The sequence below is a fragment of the Schistocerca cancellata genome, chromosome 4 (assembly GCF_023864275.1).
Source record: "Schistocerca cancellata isolate TAMUIC-IGC-003103 chromosome 4, iqSchCanc2.1, whole genome shotgun sequence".
Lineage (NCBI taxonomy): Eukaryota > Metazoa > Arthropoda > Insecta > Orthoptera > Acrididae > Schistocerca > Schistocerca cancellata.
In genome coordinates, this window is record NC_064629.1 from 46,679,378 (window position 1) to 46,698,916 (window position 19,539).

At 43.9% G+C, this 19,539-nt stretch overlaps 1 protein-coding gene across 1 annotated transcript in view; it reads right to left on the minus strand.

Annotated features, from left to right (window-relative positions):
- Positions 1-7,119: 7,119 nt before the first annotated feature.
- The window catches only part of LOC126183375 (fez family zinc finger protein erm-like), a 232,296-nt gene continuing 219,876 nt past the window's right edge, over positions 7,120-19,539 (minus strand). Inside the window, exons 3-4 of the mRNA XM_049925307.1 lie at positions 10,663-10,791; positions 7,120-10,332 (exon numbers count right to left, since the gene is read on the minus strand). Of these exons, the coding sequence (XP_049781264.1) occupies positions 9,655-10,332; positions 10,663-10,791 (807 nt within the window). The 3' untranslated portion in view covers positions 7,120-9,654. The remainder of the gene's footprint in view (positions 10,333-10,662; positions 10,792-19,539) is intronic.

A 19,539-nucleotide genomic window follows, 5' to 3' on the forward strand; every position in this document is an offset into this window, starting at 1 on the left:
TGTTATACCGATGTATCTACGTTATTCCTGTGTTCGGTCTGTACCCTTTGAGGCTGAAGCCCTTTTTGTGTTTTCCCGAGACCTCTAACTTAAAAAACCGCCCAGTCCACGCCACACAAATCCTGCGTAAACTGAAACAACACAATACTGACGAAGAACAAAGCCTGTACAAAGCCCTGAGGAATGAACTCAACCGAGAGTCAAAAAAGGCTAAACAAAAATTCTTGGAGGACCAATGCAAAGAGGTGAATGAGATGATGAAAGAAGGAAGGGTGGACCAGGCCTATAAATAAATTAAACAGGTTTTTGAAAACAGAGAAATAAAACGCGTTGGAGCCAAAAATGAAAATAGAATAGTATTATGTGAGCAGAAAAACATTGTAGAAACATGGAAACAACTTCTTGAAAAACTTGAAATAATAATGATCTGGAACTAGAGAATGCCTAGGAAATCGATCCGAAGATGAGGCTGACTATATCTTCCCTGATGAGTTCGATCTTGCAGTCAGGCACATAAAGCCAGTGAAAGCCACCGGAGTTGATGATACACCAGCAAAACTCATCAAGGCTACTGGAGAGGATTTCTTCCATCTGATAAAAGTTATCCATGACACCGTGGAGCTTCCAACAGACTTTAGAAATGTATCACAGTGCCAATACCAAAGAAAGCACTTGCAAACAGATCTGAACAATACAGGACCCTCAGTTTGATAACAAACTCCTCGAAGACGTTGACCTATATCACCCTAAGGCGGTTAGAAAGCAGGATAGATGCTATGACCTATTTTCCTTTAGAAGTGTAGCCACACGAGAAGCAACACTCGGATTACTAGACTGAAGAGCCAAAGAAACTGATACACCGGCCTAATATCGTGTAGTGCCCACGCGAGCACGCAGGAGTGACGCAACACGACGCGGCATGGACAAAACTAACGTCTATAGTAGTGCTGGAGGGAACTGACATGAATCCCGCAGGGCTGTCCATAAATCCGTAAGAGTACGAGTGGGTGAAGATCTCTTCTGAAAAGCACATTCCAAGGCATTCCAGATATGCTCAATAATGTTCATGTCTGGAGAGTTTGGTGAGCACTGGAACTGTCTAAATTCAGAAGAGGGTTACTGGAGCCACTCTGTAGCAATTCTGGACGTGTGGGGTGTTGCATTGTCCTGCTGGAATTACCCGAGTCCGTCGGAATACACAGTGGACACGGATGGATGCAGGTGATCAGACAAGATGCTAACCTGTGAGAGCCGTATCTAGAGGTATCAGGGGTTCCGTATCACCCAAACTGCACACGCCCCACACCACTACAGAGCATCCTCCAGCTTGAACAACCCCTGCTGGCATGCAGGGTCTATGGATTCATGAAATTGTCTGCATATCAGTACACCTCCATAGGCTCGATACAATTTGAAACGAGACTCGTCCGACCAGGCAACATGTATCCAGTCATCAACAGTCCCATGTCACTGTTGTCGGGCCCAGGCGAGTCGTAAACCTTTGTGCCGTGCAGCTACCAAGAGTAAACGAGTGGGATTTCGGCTCCGAAAGGCCATATCGATGAGGTTTCGTTGAATGGTTCGCAAGCTGAACTTGTTGGTGGTCCAGCATTGAAATCTGCAGCAATTTGCGGAAGGGTTGCGCTACTGCCGCATTGAACGATTCTCTTCAGTCGGCGTTGGTCCCTTCCTTGCAGGACCATTCTCCGGCCTCAGCGATCTCGAAGATTTGGTGTTTTACCTGATTCCTGATATTCACGGTACAGTCGTGGAATGGTGGTATGGGAAAATCCCCACTTCATCGCTGCCTCGGAGATGCCGGGTCCCATCGCTAGTGCGCCGACTGTAACACCACGTTCAAACTCACTTAAATCTTGATAACCTGCCATTGTAGCAACAGTAACCGATCTAACAACTGTGAAAGACACTTGTTGTCTTATATAGGCGTTGCCGACCGCAGCGTCATATTCTGCCTATTTAAATTTCCGTGTATTTGATTACGCATGCCTATACCAGTTTCTTTGGTGCTTAAGTGCATTAAGACTGAGAAGGGTCAAGATACACATATTGCCTTCATCGACTTTGCATTTGACAAGGTACAATGGCGACAACCTTTTAAGATGCTGAGAGAGATCGACATAAACTATAACGTCATAAGAGTAAAGAAATGGTTCAAATGGCTCTGAGCACTATGGGACTCAACATCTTAGGTCATAAGTCCCCTAGAACTTAGAACTACTTAAACCTAACTAACCTAAGGACATCACACACACCCATGCCCGAGGCAGGATTCGAACCTGCAACCGTAGCAGTCCCGCGGTTCCGGACTGCAGCGCCAGAACCGCTAGACCACCGCGGCCGGCTCATAAGAGTAAAGCAGAGACTGTATAGTGAAGAGGTTACTGTAAAAAGGTGTGGAGGTCATCACGTAGAAACTACTACTAAGCTAGATGTACGTCAAGGCTGCTCCTCTCTGCTGTCTTGTTCAGTGGATACGTTCAGGGGGCAATAGAAGGAGCTCGGGATGAACTAGGAGCTACTGGAGGAATTAAAATTCACGATAATAAAACGAACTTAATGAGATTTGCTGATGATATCAGAGTGTTAGTTGCCATTGCAGAATAATTAGAAGGGATGCTGGCCCAGATTGAAACCACCCTCAACTCTTCCTATAATATGAAAATTAATAAAAGTAAATCAAAAATCTTAGTAGTGAGCAGACAAAACACCGCTACACAATGCTCACTTAACGATGAGTGACTGGAGACGGTCGAATCCTTTGTTGAACATCGTAAAATTACATCAGGCGGAAGGTCAGGGAAGGATATTGCATGCCTAATCTATCAGGCAAAGTTATTTTCAACAAGACGAGAAACTTTTTCCCATACAACAGTATAGACAAATATATCAGGAGAAACCTCATTAAGTTGGGCCGGCCGCGGTGGTCTCGCGGTTAAGGCGCTCAGTCCGGAACAGCGCGACTACTACGGTCGCAGGTTCGAATCCTGCCTCGGGCATGGATGTGTGTGATGTCCTTAGGTTAGATAGGTTTAAGTAGTTCTAAGTTCTAGGGGACTGATGACCACAGATGTTAAGTCCCATAGTGCTCAGAGCCATTTGAACCATTTTTATCATTAACTTGTCTGTTTGGAGACTGCTGCTGTATGGAAGTGAAACATGGATGAGAAGCAGAAAAAATATAAAATAACAGCTTCTAGATGTGGTGCTACCGCAGAATGCTCAAGATTTCCTGGGCAGACAAGACATCAAACGATGAGGTGCCCCACAGGGTGGAGGAAGAGAACCTTGTCACATGAAGGAAATCGGAAACAGAAAGGACACTTGGCTTGGGCATCTGTTGAGATACGATGGTATCGTTAAAAGTATCATTGAAGGGACAGTAGAAGTAAAAATACAAGAGGCAGGCCGAGGCTAGAATACCATGGAGGATAGCAGCTGCAGCACGTATATCGCAAGGCCGAAGACAAAAATGTGTGGCTAACTGCTGCTAACCAACCTCATAACTGAAGACCTAGGAAGAAGAGGCTTTAGAATCATAGATTCTGGAATGCTGTGGAGCATATGTTTGATGTTTGGGATACTGCTACATCTGCAATGCTGCGTCTGACTAGGCAACAATGACGAGTTAGATAGAGGTAAGAGAGTAATAATTGCATATGTAATACAACAATAAAACCTATTTCTTATACCATATTCTGATGTTTCGTTAGGGAATGGTGCTAGTCTATTTTGTGTAACCTTTGATATTTCTGCTTTTTGCCGGTCACCGGACAAAAGATGAGTCCTCGCTGGAGGCATACGCTAATGTCGTGTAACATCGCCTCTAGCCTGGATAATGGGCTCCATTCGGTAAGGAAGAGAGCCCACAGTTTTCTTCAGCTATGTCATATCGAGTTTAGATCCTGCAGATTACCAAACTGCGGGGATACTGAGTTCTAAGTTTCTACCGCTGTTGGTAAATCAATAAACAGGTCAGCGTCATGCACAATGAGGACATGAGCACGTCCAAACACTACAGGTCCTTTCTGTCATTGTCTCACATCTCCACGTTAACCCATCTCGTCGCTGATTCCATACAACGGACTGACACGAACACACCAGTTCACTGCTATGATTTAGTCTGCGGTGGAGGGTCACATGGTTACTTGATACAGCACTCCCAAGCGAGCACTGTTGTCTTTTAAGGGGGTTACTAATGCCTGGTCAGGTGAGCTGCGACCGCTCGCTTATTATCGGACATGAATGGTAATGCTTTTAGTGTAGCATTAGCTACATACACCTGACATCCTAGGTCGATGAATGTTGGAGATCCGAGCGTATCCGAAGAAGGTTCGTCCCGTTGTAATTGTTCATTCTGACTCTTGAAGTTCGTGTTGTCTTGTCACAATCAGCGTAGCCTGGCTTTACTGCACGTAAACTAATATCTGAAATAAGTCTGCACTTGTGCCAATGATGGAGTGATACATACCGTATTTTACGACTGTAAAAGGCTACGAACTGTAAGACGAACCATAATTTTTAAGCAGTTTTTTCAAAAAGTAACATTTTTACTAGTATACTGCAAAGCCAGACTAAAGAAAACCAAACTGACTTTTAAAATCTCTAAAAATCATCATCTGAACTTTCTCCTTTTTCCTCTTTCTCTTCGTCGACATCGTTGTCTTCTTCATATATCAGATAGACTTTACTGCCATTGAGGTCGTTACTTATGCCGCACTTCTTGAAAGATTTAACAATAACGTCTTATTTCGCTCTAGACCGCGACTGTTTTATCCACTAACACACTTCTTTGCAGTAGGTCGTTTTAAAGCTCTCTTCGGCGTGAATTTATGCTGGGTTTCATCCATCAGCGATTTGTTCCATTCCTCTTTAATATACACTTTAAATGGTTTATTTATCGAGACATCAAGAGGTTGCAATTGTGAAGTAAGTCCTCCCGGAATAACAGCAAGCTCTCTATTTCGCTGTCTCAGTTTCTCTTTCACAACATTTTTCACATGACTACGAAACTGATGCAGCACAAGAAGAGAACTCTTCTTCAAAGAAGCTCCTTGCCTTCTCTCCCACACTCTGTTAATCCGTAACTTTATACCGGCCTCGTCCATCCAACCTTTGTCATATACGTGAATATCAACACCTAGCGATACTTCAGACGGATTTGGCGTTGTTTTGCCCTTGAAAATGGTTAATGGATTTAGTTTAGTACCGTCAGCACAACATGAAGGGACAACAGTGTAGTGCATTTTTTCATGTCCAGTTGTTTTTATAGTTACAGTTTTAGCACTTTCATGGCAACTGTTTTGTTACTCGGCGCATCAAATGTCAGAGGAGTTTCTTCCAGATTCGCTATTTAGCTTAGTTCCACAATCGTTTTCTTTCATTGTTGAATAATAAAGCGATTGAAAGTTGACATTATCTCTTCATTCTCTTGTGGTATTTTATGAGATATTTTGGTTTTTGTTCGTATGCTAAATCCATGACGCTTCATAAACCTGTAGCACCAATGAACGTCTGTTAAGTTCCACTGTAGGACTAGTTTACGATCGTGTATTTGAATCATTTTTTATTAATTCCAGTGCCATTTTGACAGTGTCCTTGAATCCATTTCAATAAGTCATCTTTAAGTTTTGGTCAATTTTCATTCAGTGCTGTATTTGCACATTTAGTCTTCCTCATTTCTTTCAGCTCTTCTTTACTAGTCCGACAATCGCGAATGGTTTTTTCTGATGGGCCGAATTCCGCTCAGCTACTCTGTTTCCATGTTCTTCTGCATATGCTATTACTTTACATCTATAGCCCGCATCATATGAATACGTTTTCCTTTTTTCCATTACGAAACTAGCCTATTACCTAAAATATTGTACTGTTACCAACAACACAAATCACTTTCAATTCAAGTTCGCTGGCTCCGTAGACTGAAATGATCCATCATAGGGTAGACATTGTTCTGGGTTTGTGATGGTGGGGCAGGGGAAAGGCAGTGTTAGCAAGATTGTGAATCACTCATGTTCGTCACATCAGTGCACTGCTTCCGTCACTTGATTACAATGTTGCCAGATAAAGATAGTCTTCCCCTGGCTTCGAATATATCAACATTTTGAAGACTGGCGTGAATGTTAAATCAAACACTGGAAATTTTTATATTAATTTCGATTATAAGACGCGCCTGAATTTTGGAGGCAATTTTTCGAAGAAAAAAGTGCGTCTTATAGTTCGTAAAATACGGTACATTTGGTGATGTAACAGACATGTATGTCGGAAAAAGTGTGTTACCGAATAGCTCGATAGCAAGGACCGTGAACTACGTCAGTAAAATGTTACGTCGCAGTACTTGGGTGTTTTTAAAGTAAATCGCTGCTGACCTGTAAGATCAAGTGGAGATGGAAGGGTAACTAGGATAGCTGTTAGGTGTATGGAGCAACAGCTGCGACAGTTGAGGTCGACTACCTTGCCATACCACTCTTCCTTTCAGCCATTCAGACAAAGTGTTGTGATGTTAACCTGTCTCTTAACACAGTAATATGCAGCCACATATCCATATATTTCCAGCGTGGCCACTTACCAATGTGGAGTGCTTGTGGTGTACAGATTTCTGCAAGCTTGATTTTAACTTACTATTTTCTATATAGTAATAGAATTATGGGGATCAGTTTATAGACTGACGTACACTATGTTTTAGCTGACAGTGAGAGTAATGTGTAAACATACTTGCGTCTATAGTTTTGTGCATCATCTGACCTCTTTCCGACATTATTGTCCTGATGGTTAGTTCATTCAGTTGTTTATCAGCGACTGACCATCTAACATTTGTTACTTGTCACTTTAAACATTTTTAATTAGTGTGTGTTTTACTAGCATATTTTTAAAATTGAATTTCTATTACTCATTATCAATATCAAGTGTTGAGCTTGAAAGTGAGCTGAATGTTGTTTGTGGTTTGGAGTGACCAATGAGATGCTAAAATTTGATCTTATCGGTGATGCAGTTGACAGTGTTACAGCAACATTTGTTTCACATTATTCAGGAAAAAGTGGAGCAACTGAAAAATGCAGAGTTCATTCTAAATGTAATTTTAATCAAACAATGTACAGTAATTAATTCATTACACAAAACATTCAAAATGTACACACAAGCCCAGAAAACACTGCACGGCGTTTGTGCTGTGAAATAACTGAAGCAACTCTGTGACAACTATTCCGCACAGGAAAAGTAAACTCAAAAATAAATTACAAGTTTCACTCACATACTTTAATTCCTGAGCTCTTTAAGTCTACAGTTTACCACTATTGTTCGTTCTAACCCTCTCGCAAGTGTCCAGTGTGTAATTAGGTTTACGGATATGAAAACAGGTCCAGTTATGACTGCCATATTGCAGAGAAAACTTAGTTCGATATACTGTTATTTGAAAGGCGAAGGAACCGCTGCTGAGGCTCTTCGCCCCTACAATGGTTCTGCGTTTCTTGTGGAACGTCTAATGGATCTGCATGCATTGCAAGATAAACAGAGCTTTGCAGTCTCTGTCCCGAAACAGTCTCATGGAATCTTCTGGAATTACGCTGCTGTTTGTCTCGCTTGAATAGAGCTAATGAAATGATTATAAATAACCCGACTCCAGACAATCATAGTCAGCTAATCACTTATTCCCATTAGCTTTGAATAAACTAAGTATACTCAGTGGAAACTGAAGACGAACAGTTGTCTTATAAATGGTAAGTTGAGTCGAATGATGTAAAAAACTACTGAATAAACAGTACACCTTCCGAATATTTACTTCATCGATGGTAGCTTGTAATATACACAGTAGTTTAGGTATCAACATCATTAAATATGAGTAAAATTTTGATTATATGTAATACATTGTCCGGTAATAAAACATTCAGAGGAATAGTCAAGTAATCTGAAACAAACATGTGCGGCATGCAGTAATCTGCATTTCTTTGGTATAGCTTTCCTTACAGTCTTCAATATTCATTAGTACACTTTGGAGGTCCCTTAGGAACCAATCTCATTTTAGACAGTCGTTTTCGTATCTCTCGACCCGTTTCAAATGTTCTTCCAAACTTGGTCGCAGAGAATGCTTAACACATATTCCTTGCCTCTTAAAATGTAGGTTCCTTTCTTAACCTGGTATTGCACAAAAACCATCTTAGCGATATATGACGAGTATCGTTTAAAACCGAGACACGTCTTTATAAACATAAGGATTACACAGTAAGCAGGCTGTTAGCTAAAGTTACCACTCGCACTGCACAATTCCCGCATGCTAATTTACTCGTGGCAACATTTAAAGATCGTTAGCACACCTGCAGGAAATCTGACTAGGGAGAGTCACCTAACGACATCCGAATTTTGTTGAACATACTACGTAGGAAAAAGGTTGTCTGACTATAATAGAAAGTATCGACAAATATTGCTGCAGTCTACTCGGTATATTTCGTGTAAATATACGTTAATTAGTTCTGTTAATATCCGTCCAGTATTTCTGGATAATGAAGAGGGGAGAAATTGTATGTCCTGAAAAGGGCAAAAAATATGATGTATCGTGTCAACAATATAGAAAGGATGAACCTTTCTGCAGTAACACAGGGTGCCAACAGACGAAATTCATATCTCTTCGTAGTATAGAAGAAGACACAGGCATTGACTCGATGTAAGACAGGTGTTTTCCTCGAAGGCGAGAAACTCCTTTAGATTGAGATTTGGAGAAATGGCCGTTGTAATTCGTTCGGAAGCCAATAGGGTAAGGTACATATCTTAGAGTTTGTATAGAACGACTCGATTTTAGCACTAATGCAGATTTCGAAGAAGTTTTTATATCAGTTCCTGTGACGTTGCTCTTTTCGGAAGCTTGTAAGAAGCAATCATTAGCCAAGATATGCATACGTTCGAACAAATAAAATAACTGTAAGGTACGTCTGTCCCACACCACTGGACGTCTAAACAAATAACAGAGACCATTTCTCGATAGCCAGTTCTAAGGCATTTCACTATTTATGAGATACCTAGTGCCCTCCATCAAATTACCTATCTGTTAATTCTCTACGACACAGCTAAGAACTCGAAAGGTATATAACAATTTAACGTGTCCAGAAAAAATACGAAACTACGAAACTGAATTGTCTGCTAGTACGTAACTCTCTTTGTCCACGAAAAATGACAATTGCACGTCACAACGAGGCTCGAGCTTTTCATAATTCTTAAATGACGCAGGCATTGCGGGCAAAAAAAGATCCACCGATAAACGAATAACTCGAGTTAATTTTACGAGACGGAATTCTGTCAGTGCAGAGTGTAATAGCCAGTTCTCCAAATTTCAGAGAGATGTAAATGAGATTATCACCGTGCAAATAATACTTTGCTCTTATAAGTACGATTCTATTTAACAGTCTCCCGAACGCACGAAATTCGCGTAAACTTCTGATAAGTACAAATTCGACATAGTTTCTTCCGTGTATGTGAAGGTCAGCTGCGAGAAAGAGAAAGACGTCTGTCGAGTCCACTTCGGAATGCCTGCAGACATCCTCACAACTGAGACACACGTTCGGCCGCGAGTGGCGGAGCGCCGGCACGCGACTAGCAACGGTCCGCGTCTCAGGGCTGCAGCGGCGCGGGGCCCAGCAGCGAGAGGGCGGGTCACAAAACCTTGGACAGGTAGGCGGCAGGCGGCAGGAAGGGCGCCAGGAAGGCGTGCTGGTGGTGGTGGTGGTGGTGGTGGTGGTGCGCCGTCACCGGAAACGCCACGGCCGCCGGCGGCGCGCTCTCGTGCAGCTTTCGCATGTGCTTCTTCAGGTCGAAGTTGCGGCAGAAGCCCTTCCCGCAGATCTTGCACGTGAAAGGCTTCTTGTCGTTGTGCGTGTGCATGTGGAACGTCAGGTTGTAGATCTGGTGGAACGCCTTGTTGCAGATGTTGCACTTGTACGCCTTCTCGCCGCTGTGCGTCAGCTTGTGGTTCTTGTAGTTGCCCTTCTGGTGGAAGCCCTTTCCGCAGAACTCGCACACGAACGGCTTGTAGCCGGCGTGGATGCGCGTGTGCGTGTTGAGCGTGGAGCTGCGGTTGAACGCCTTGCCGCACGTGTGGCACTTGTGCGGCTTCTCGGCCGTGTGGATGATCTTGTGCCTGCACAGGGTGCTCGCCTGCCGGAAGCCCTTGCCGCACGTCTTGCAGACGAAAGGCCGCGCGCCCGTGTGCACGGGCATGTGCCTCGTCAGGTTGTAGTGCGCGTTGAACACCTTGCCGCACTCGGGGCACGTGAAGCTCTTCTGCTTGGCGGGGTTGGCCTGCGACTGCTGCTGCTGCTGCTGCTGCTGCTGCTGGGGGCGGCGCCCGGGCCCCGAGCCGGCCCGGCCTCCGCCGAAGGAGGCGGTCGCGGAGGCGGCCGTCGCGGAGGCGGAGGAGGCGGCGGCGGCGGCGGTGGCGGCGGTGGCGTCGAGGGCGGCGGCGTCGCGATCCGGGGGCGGCGGGCTGGGCGTCGTGGCGACGGCCAGCAGCGGCGGCGCCCCCGACGGCACGGCGGCCGCCCCCGCGCCGGGGAAGGCGGCGGCGGCGGCGGCGGCGGCGGCGGCTGCGGCGGCGGCGGCGGCGGCCGGGTAGTACAGCAGCGGCGCCAGCGCCGGCGGCGCCTGCGGCGGGGGCGGCAGCGCGGGCCGCGGCACGTACTTGCGGAAGGCAGAGTCGCCGCCGCTGGCGCTGCGCCGCGGGTCGGGCTCCATGATCTTGGCGATGCTGAACGCCAGCGGGCGCGCCGGCTCCTCGCTCCGCATCGCCATGCACTGTAACAACGACGTCTCGTTACTCCTGCCGCACCTCTTTCTCCTATTCACTTAGCAGCTACTGTACGCGTGCACCGTTAACTATCAAAATAAAACTTCGTCTTTTCATTAAAACTGGGACCTAAATGTCCCACGATAGGTTACGAGGGGTTTATTTTATTTTATGTAAATTAAAGGTGAAAGGGAGAGAAAGGAAAGGAAAGGGTAGAGACACGATACTGGCTGCAAAGCGAGTTACACGGAATTAGCCGCGGCGAGTTAAAACGTGTGTCGGGTCGGGACTCGAACCCGGAATCACTACGCACTCGCGTTAAGCACTGAGCCGCCGTGGAGCGTACCGAAATAGTCTGCGCATTTGCGACCTTTTTCTTGACACTAGTAAATTAACCGTCACCAGTTGTTGTAAAAAAACAACCAGTAAATAATGTAAACAACGACAGATGTAATAATACGTGATCAGTCGTCTGAAGAGAAGAATTTTGTTTTTGGGGGGAGGCATGGGGGCAGGAAAGGACGGACACAGTATGCTTCAAGCTGGGTGGAGATAAGGTGCACAGGGGTCGAATCCCGACACCTAGCCACGATGCCTCTCCCCTTCCTGTTACTGTGCTGACCCTACCGTAGTACTGGCCTACTTTTTTTCACTTTTTATGCTTACTTATTTTTTATTTTTATGTGCTTTTTGTTTCTTTGTTTTCTTTTGGCCCGAAAGAACAGACACCATGTATTCACATATTTCGTTTTAACCTCCTATCAGGAGTGAAGCTAAAACCACAGTGACAATCCTGTGAAGTTTTGTGCAGATGTGTTGCGCAGTGTCTCTAGTACGTCCCTTTTCAGTTCTGAGCGCACAGTCAGCACGTAAAGATGACAAAAAGATAGTGTTCGGAGCCACGTGTAAAGTCTTGTGGAGGAGCTGCGCTCGGTTTCGTGGAGCCCACGTAACGTAATTGTCATGCGATTCCCTGTTCGCAACAGTTTTCGACGGCATACTTCAGGCACAACGAAGACGCTCCTGCGGCATTTTCGTTGGGAAGTGTTTCATCACCCACCATATAGTCCGGACTTGTCTCCTTTTGACTTTCATCTCTGCTCAAATGAACCGCTGGCTGACACGGACAACGAGCTGCAGTCCAGGGTAGAAAATTGTCGGAAAGCACAGGAGCCTGCGTTCTATGACGAGAGTAGATGAAAGCTGGTACAGTGCTACGACGGATGTCTGAAGTCGGAGCGGCGACTATACAGGACGGTCCATTGATAGTGACCGAGCCAAATATCTCACGAAACAAGCATTAAACGAAAAACTAGAAAGAACGAAACTCGTCGAGCTTGAAGGGGGAAACCAAAAGCGCTATGGTTGGCCCGCTAGATGGCGCTGCCATATTTCAAACGGATATCAACTGCGTTTTTTTAAATAGGAACCCCCATTTTTATTACATTATTTGCTTCGTGATACATTACCCGCGTTAAAGTCGACCGTTTACCAATTGCGGAAAAGGTCGATATCGTGTTGATGTATGGCTATTGTGATCAAAATGCCCAACGGGCGTGTGCTATGTATGCTGCTCGGTATTCTGGACCACATCATACAAGTGTCCGGACCGTTCGCCGGATAGTTACGTTATTTAAGGAAACAGGAAGTGTTCAGCCACATGTGAAACGTCAACCACGACCTGCAACAAATGATGATGCCCAAGTAGGTGTTTTAGCTGCTGTCGCGGCTAATCTGCACATCAGTAGCAGACAAACTGCGCGAGAATCGGGAATCTCAAAACCGTCGGTGTTGAGAATGCTAAATCAACATCGATTGCACCCGTACCATATTTCTATGCTCCAGGAATTGCATGGCGACGACTTTGAACGTCGTGTACAGTTCTGCCACTGGGCACAAGAGAAATTACGAGACGATGACAGATTTTTTGCACGCGTTCTATTTAGCGACGAAGCGTCATTCACCAACAGCGGTAACGTAAACCGGCATAATATGCACTATTGGGCAACGGAAAATCCACGATGGCTGCGACAAGTGGAACATCAGCGACCTTGGCGGGTTAATTTATGGTGCGGCATTATGGGATGAAGGATAATTGGCGCCCATTTTATCGATGGCAATCTAAATGGTGCAATGTATACTGATTTACGTATGTTCTACCGATGTTACTACAAGATGTTTCATTGCATGGCAGAATGGCGATGTACTTCCAGCATGATGGATGTCCGGCAAATAGCTCGCGTGCGGTTGAAGCGGTATTGAGTAGCATGTTTCATGACAGGTGGATTGGTCGTCGAAGCACCATACCATGGCCCGCACGTTCACCGAATCTGACGTCCCCGGCTTTCTTTCTGTGGGGAAAGTTGAAGGATATTTGCTATCGCGATCCACCGACAACGCCTGACACCATGCGTCAGCGCATTGTCAATGCATGTGCGAACATTACGGAAGGCGAACTAGTCGCTGTTGAGAGGAATGTCGTTACACGTATTGCCAAATGCATTGAGGTTGACGCGGCCGCGCGCGATTAGCCGAGCGGTCAGGTGCGCTGCAGTCATGGACTGTGCGGCTGATCCCGGCGGAGGTTCGAGTCTTCCCTCGGGCATGGGTGCGTGTGTTTGTCCTTAGGGTAATTTAGGTTAAGAAGTGTATAAACGTAGGGACAGATCACCTTAGCAGTTAAGTCGCATAAGATTTCACACACATTTGAACATTATTTTTTTGAGGTTGACGGACATCACTTTGAGCATTTATTGCATTAATGTGATATTCACAGGTAATCACGCTGTATCAGCATGCGTTCTCAGAAATGATAAGTTCACAAAGGTACATGTATCACATTGGAACAACCGAAATAAAATGTTCAAACGTACCTACGTTCTGTATTTTAATTTAAAAAACCTACCTGTTACCAACTGTTCGTCTAAAATTGTGAGCCATATGTTTGTGACTATTACAGCGCCATCTATCACAAAGCGAAAAAAGTGGTCCAACTAAAACATTCATATTTCTTTACGTACTACACGAATATGTAATAAAAAATGGGGGTTCCTATTTAATAAAACGCAGGTGACATCCGTTTGACCTATGGCAGCGCCATCTAGCGGTCCAACCAAAGCGCCTTCAAGCTAGACAAGTTCCTTTCTTTGTAGTTTTTTTTTCGTTCGACGCTTATTTCGTGAGATATTTGGCCTGGTCACGAGCAATGGACCACCCTGTATAGAGAAGTAGCTTGCTGGTGGAGCTAGATGTTGCAAATGAAACATATTTGATTTTCACTGTGGTTTCCATTTTGCGGCCATTCGGAGGTCTAAAAAAGTAGCCCCTGTATCAGGGAACCAATGGTAATTTTCTGCACGTTATTGCTATGTATCATTGTCTCACTGGTAAAGGGAAGCTTACTAATGGTTTACAGATAGGTAACGCAGTGAACAAATTTGCAAAGTGTGCTTTGTGGACCATTCGTGTCAATTAACTGTACACACTGTGGAAATGAAATGTCTTATTACATTCGACGCCACATTGGGCGACCTGCGCTCCAGATGGGATGAAATCATGATGAAGACAACACAAGACCCAGTCCCTGAGCGAAGAGAATCCCCGACCCAGGTGGGAATCGAACCCGGGCCCGTAGTACCGCAATCCGTCACGCTGACCACTCAGCTATCGGGGCGGACACCGCACACACTGTGACGCACATTGACGTTTATTGCTGTCACAAAGGCTGTCCATATTGAGCACATGGAACATGAATTAAAAACTTGGAGAAATGGTTCAAATGGCTCTGAGCAGTATGGGACTTAACATCTGAGGTCATCAATCCCCTAGAACTTAGAACTACTTAAACCTCAGGACAGCACACACATCCATGCCCGAGGCAGGATTCGAACCTGCGATCGTAGCGGTCGCGCGGTTCCAGACTGAAGCGCCTAGAACCGCTCGACCACTCCGGCCGGCAAAAAAAAACTTGGAGAGATGCTTTATCCATCATCATGTGTCCCTTTTCTGATTGTCTTACACCTTCAGCTCATCTTTCTTCTGAAACCCCAGAAGTACTGATGAACAACCGTGTACGTTCTACCGAGTTGGATGTGACGGGAAATATTTCTTTCATATTGCTAATTCTGACTACTAGATTAATTAATCAACCACGAATGTCTTTCACTCCGAAAAAAATTGTAGTGAAAGGGTTAAGGTGAAGAGTGATTTAGAACAATGAGGACAAACTGGAGCAGACGATGCTTGAGATCATTGGCAGGAATAAAAAGTTTCTATGCTATTTTATTTGTCTATAGATTATTCCTAGGTGCCTCTATGGTCACGTGCTAGATTACAAATTCTAAGACACTGAGATAAATACCAATTAGTCCTTGTCGATTATTTCACCTCTGGCAATGTTAGTTAAGGTGAAAAATGCAGAGCTGCGTCATGGTTCGGTGTCCAAGTAAAAGTGTCTCCCTTTGTAACTTTATCAGCGAGCCATTTCAAAGGTTAGAGGAAGGGAAAAGTACGCCAACTCCAATAAGAACATACTTAGTAAACCACACTGATGGTCCAACCAACCTTTCGGTTGATGACCGTTTTATCATTTTATGCCATTCACTCGTGATTTTCACTGCCACCCCTCAACTGTGAGCTACGCAGGATCCTTGTCGTATGATGGCCACCAACCGTTCAGACTCTTTTTATGGTCGACGATTGTAGGAGACCATATCATGTAGCCGGACATCCTTCAAGAAAACTTCTCCACTTTCTGCCGTACGCACTACTACCCCTGCTGATAGAAGTACTTTCTCGGTTCAAAGAATCAGGTGAATGTTATGTGATGAAGCCCTCGCCCACTTTGACCTTTCAGTTCAGTGTCACTTCACTAACATCTTTCCCTTTCCATGGATAGTTCAAATTATTCAATCCGATCAGCAAATCTTAATCCTTAGGACTTGCAGCTATGAATGTGATGATCGTCCGATGTGTGCACACATTCGTGCCGTCTATGCAGCCATCTGTATTGAGGCTGGTGCATTTCAACTAGTATGCCAGTCCATTCTATGGCGTGTGGGGACATTTATGATACCTCATGGGGTCTACTTTTAAACACTCTTTCATGGCGAGAGTGTGTCTCACTGCAATATGCTACATACGTTTCTACGTGATGCCAATAAAATGCTGCCTAGCATGGGACCTATTCATTTCTGGAAATATGTTCATTAGGTCTCATTTGTTCCTTATCTTTATTTCTATCAATTTATCAGCATTTTTCATAATGACTCTGATTAGCCGGTTCACACGTATATAAAAACGATAGACGAAGTAAATCATACTATTAGATCCTGTGCCAACTGTGAAGCCGACAGGCGCACATGTGGTTCCAATATTAGTAATAGTAATCAGTACGCAAGTTATTATGCACCAGCTGTAGAAAATGTCTGACTTACTTAGTACAGCATATTGCGGGAGTACAATATCCAGTTATCGAGCTCTTAAACTTAATATGCAGTTAGACACAGGCATGAACAATAAACAAGCACCTAACATGTATTGCTAAACGTATGACTTTTCAATATACATAACATGTTGGCGATTAACAATCTCACAAAGCATCGTTAGTAAACAGAGCTCTGTGAGAGTGTCCGAGCCACCATGGCATTTATAAGGTAGGGTCTTCTATGTGTCATATTACAGATTTGCTGCTTGCCTATTTTTTAGACTGAGCTTAATGGCATATTAATTTTAAGAGCTTGATAATAGGATAATGTAGTCCCGAAACATGTTGTTCTGAATCAATCATACAATTTCGAAAACTACAGCGTTATAATATCCTCACTGATAATACGATGAAGTTGTACAACTGCTTCACATCAGATAGTAATAATAATGATGTATTTTTAGCAAAGGGACGTCACTAAAACCATTTGATAGCGGAAACAGAGCAAATGTTAAGCTAATATGACCGAGTCTTCACTTCCAAATAATAATATATAGCAGTAATAAACGTATTTTTTGCACAAAGACGTTATTAAAATAATTTGATAACGGAAACAGAGCAGACAATATGACCAAGTCTGCAGTCCCAAACAACAGGTTACAATGTACACGTATCAGATGGTAAATCATTCATTACTTAACACACAAACAAAATTAACTTTTGAAATCATTCACTGTAGCCTCACAAATAAAATTTTACATTAAATATTCAAATAATAATGATTTAAAGAGGATCCGTTTTGGAACATGACATCTTCCTGTGTTGAGAACTTTATTTCTGTTAAATTAGCAGCTCTGTCGTAGAATGTATGTTTTGTGTTCCTATCGTGTAGGTTTTTGTTCAACAGTTTCTTCAGTTTATGGTCTTGTTTCTCTAGCTTCTTTTCTATTGCAGTTTCTATGTGGGATTTCACGTGCTCAATAATGTCATAAAGTGTTGCAGGGTGTTTAATGTGATTGCCTAGTTGTAAGTGAGTTCTGTATAGTGTGGTGTTAAGCAGTCGTCTTTTCGAGGACAGTTCTTGGCTTCCCTTTCTAAGCCATGCAACTTCTGCTTTTCTTTTTGCGTATTGTACAGTAGATGATATGTTCTTTACATTAATGTTTGCGTAGTTAGGAGTAACATTCTTAGATAAACGTATTTTGTTAATCCTTTTATTTAATATGGTTTGGTGGATCTGCATTGCTGTATTCGTGTATTTGTTGTAGAGCTTCGAGGGAAATGCTAGTTATCGCGTCCAAACAGTAATACTGGAATCTTAATCGCTGTTCCTAGGCTTGCAGAAAAGTAATACAGAATTAAGGAGGGTCAGCCTTTTTGCAAGTACGCAATTGTTGTTTTGCCTTAATACCCAAACATGTTTCACCACGGTTGTGACATCCTCAGTGTTTTTTTTTTTCCTTTCACTCTTTTTCTGGAGTACATACATACAGATTTTATTCGGGTTAGGAAATATGTCACATCGTATTTTGTTGTCATTTAAATTACATAAGTATTTAAATTTTTGTTTACATCATGTGTGTCCTTTGGCTGCCTCATAAAATCAGTCATGGGTCTAAATTACGACACCATGTCATCTGCAAACATGAAGATGTAAGGAATCGTCGGAGTTGAATTTTCGTTTACAGTACTACATTTAAAAATGTATATTCCGGTAAAATCGGAGCATATACCCGTTTTTTATGCTTACCAAATATGTATTTGACTTTTCCTGAACTGTGGCTGGCTTTTATTTGTCTGCCAAACGTGTTTTGTTATTGTATGTATATTTAGAATGACCTGTGGACATCGGTAAACATTTGTGAGGCTTTTGTACGGAGAACTATTTGGCGTGGTTTGTCCCAATGGACAAAGTTAGCTACGCACAAGAACTAAAGACAATCATACAGACTGCCAAAGAAAATTGTTTCAAAATGAACACAGTAGAAAAATTGAACCATAAAACAGAAACATAACTCACATCGCTCGTGCGTCGACTATAACATCACGTTCAAACTCACTTAAATCTTGATAACCTGCCATTGTAGCAGTAGTAACCGATTTAACAACTGCACCAGACACTTGTTGTCTCATATAGGCGTTGCCGACCGCAGCGCCATGTTCTGCCTGTTTACATATCTCTGTATTTCAAAAATGGTTCAAATGGCTCTGAGCACTATGGGACTTAACATCTATGGTCATCAGTCCCCTAGAACTTAGAACTACTTAAACCTAACTAACCTAAGGACAGCACTCAACACCCAGCCATCACGAGGCAGAGAAAATCCCTGACCCCGCCGGGAATCGAACCCGGGAACCCGGGCGTGGGAAGCGAAAACGCTACCGCACGACCACGAGATGCGGGCTCTCTGTATTTGAATACGCATGCCTATACCAGTTTCTTTGGTACTCCAGTGTAGAACAAACAATATATTGCCGAAAAGATTGAAAAGATTAAAAATACCCATAACCGCCATAGATAATACAACAAAGCAAGTGTATACAGCTAACGTGCTATGCCAAGACTGTGATTGAATATATAGCGCTTGCGGTAGAGGAAAGCGCTTCTGCTACCACGCTGGATGCGTAAGTTGGGCGTATCTCGTAAGTGGCTGGTCGTCGGCCCCAGCTATGGGTCTCGGCGCGACTGTCGGATGCGGCATAGGTATGACATCAGGACGCTCATCTCACCCACAGTGAGTATGCCTGCCTCGGGTTTTAGACGATCGCAGTAGGGAAAATCGACACTATATTGAATGCTGGGCTACAACAGTTGTTGAGCAACTGTATCACCCACAAACACCTTCTCACTATGGGGCACAGAAGCCACGCCTCGACACGTGTCTCTCTGCCTGCCTCAAGTCATAGGGCACAAAGACTACCATGAACACAGCGCCACAGCGATTCATACGCTAGAAGCATGGTGAAAGGTCGTCTGCACTGCACTACACGTTGAAAATCACATGAGGCGCTGCATGCTGTTGACCGACAAGTTTAAGGACAATTTTACGTGCGATTTAATGGGATCCCTGATACATTTCTCATGTCTCATCTGCAGATGATTCAGAAACCTCGTGTCCGATCGTAAGTATGGGTTTCTTTCATTCAGCAACCTACAGCTCACATATCTCTTTCACAAGACAATGACACCTCAACCACAGATTCCAAATGAGGAACACTCATCGGAAAAGAGGGTGCCTAGGTGCGAATGCAATCTCTCCACTTTCGTTACCAGACCTGAGTCCCATTGAGGAAATCGGGCTGGCATAGATGTGTGCACATCGGAAGTCTG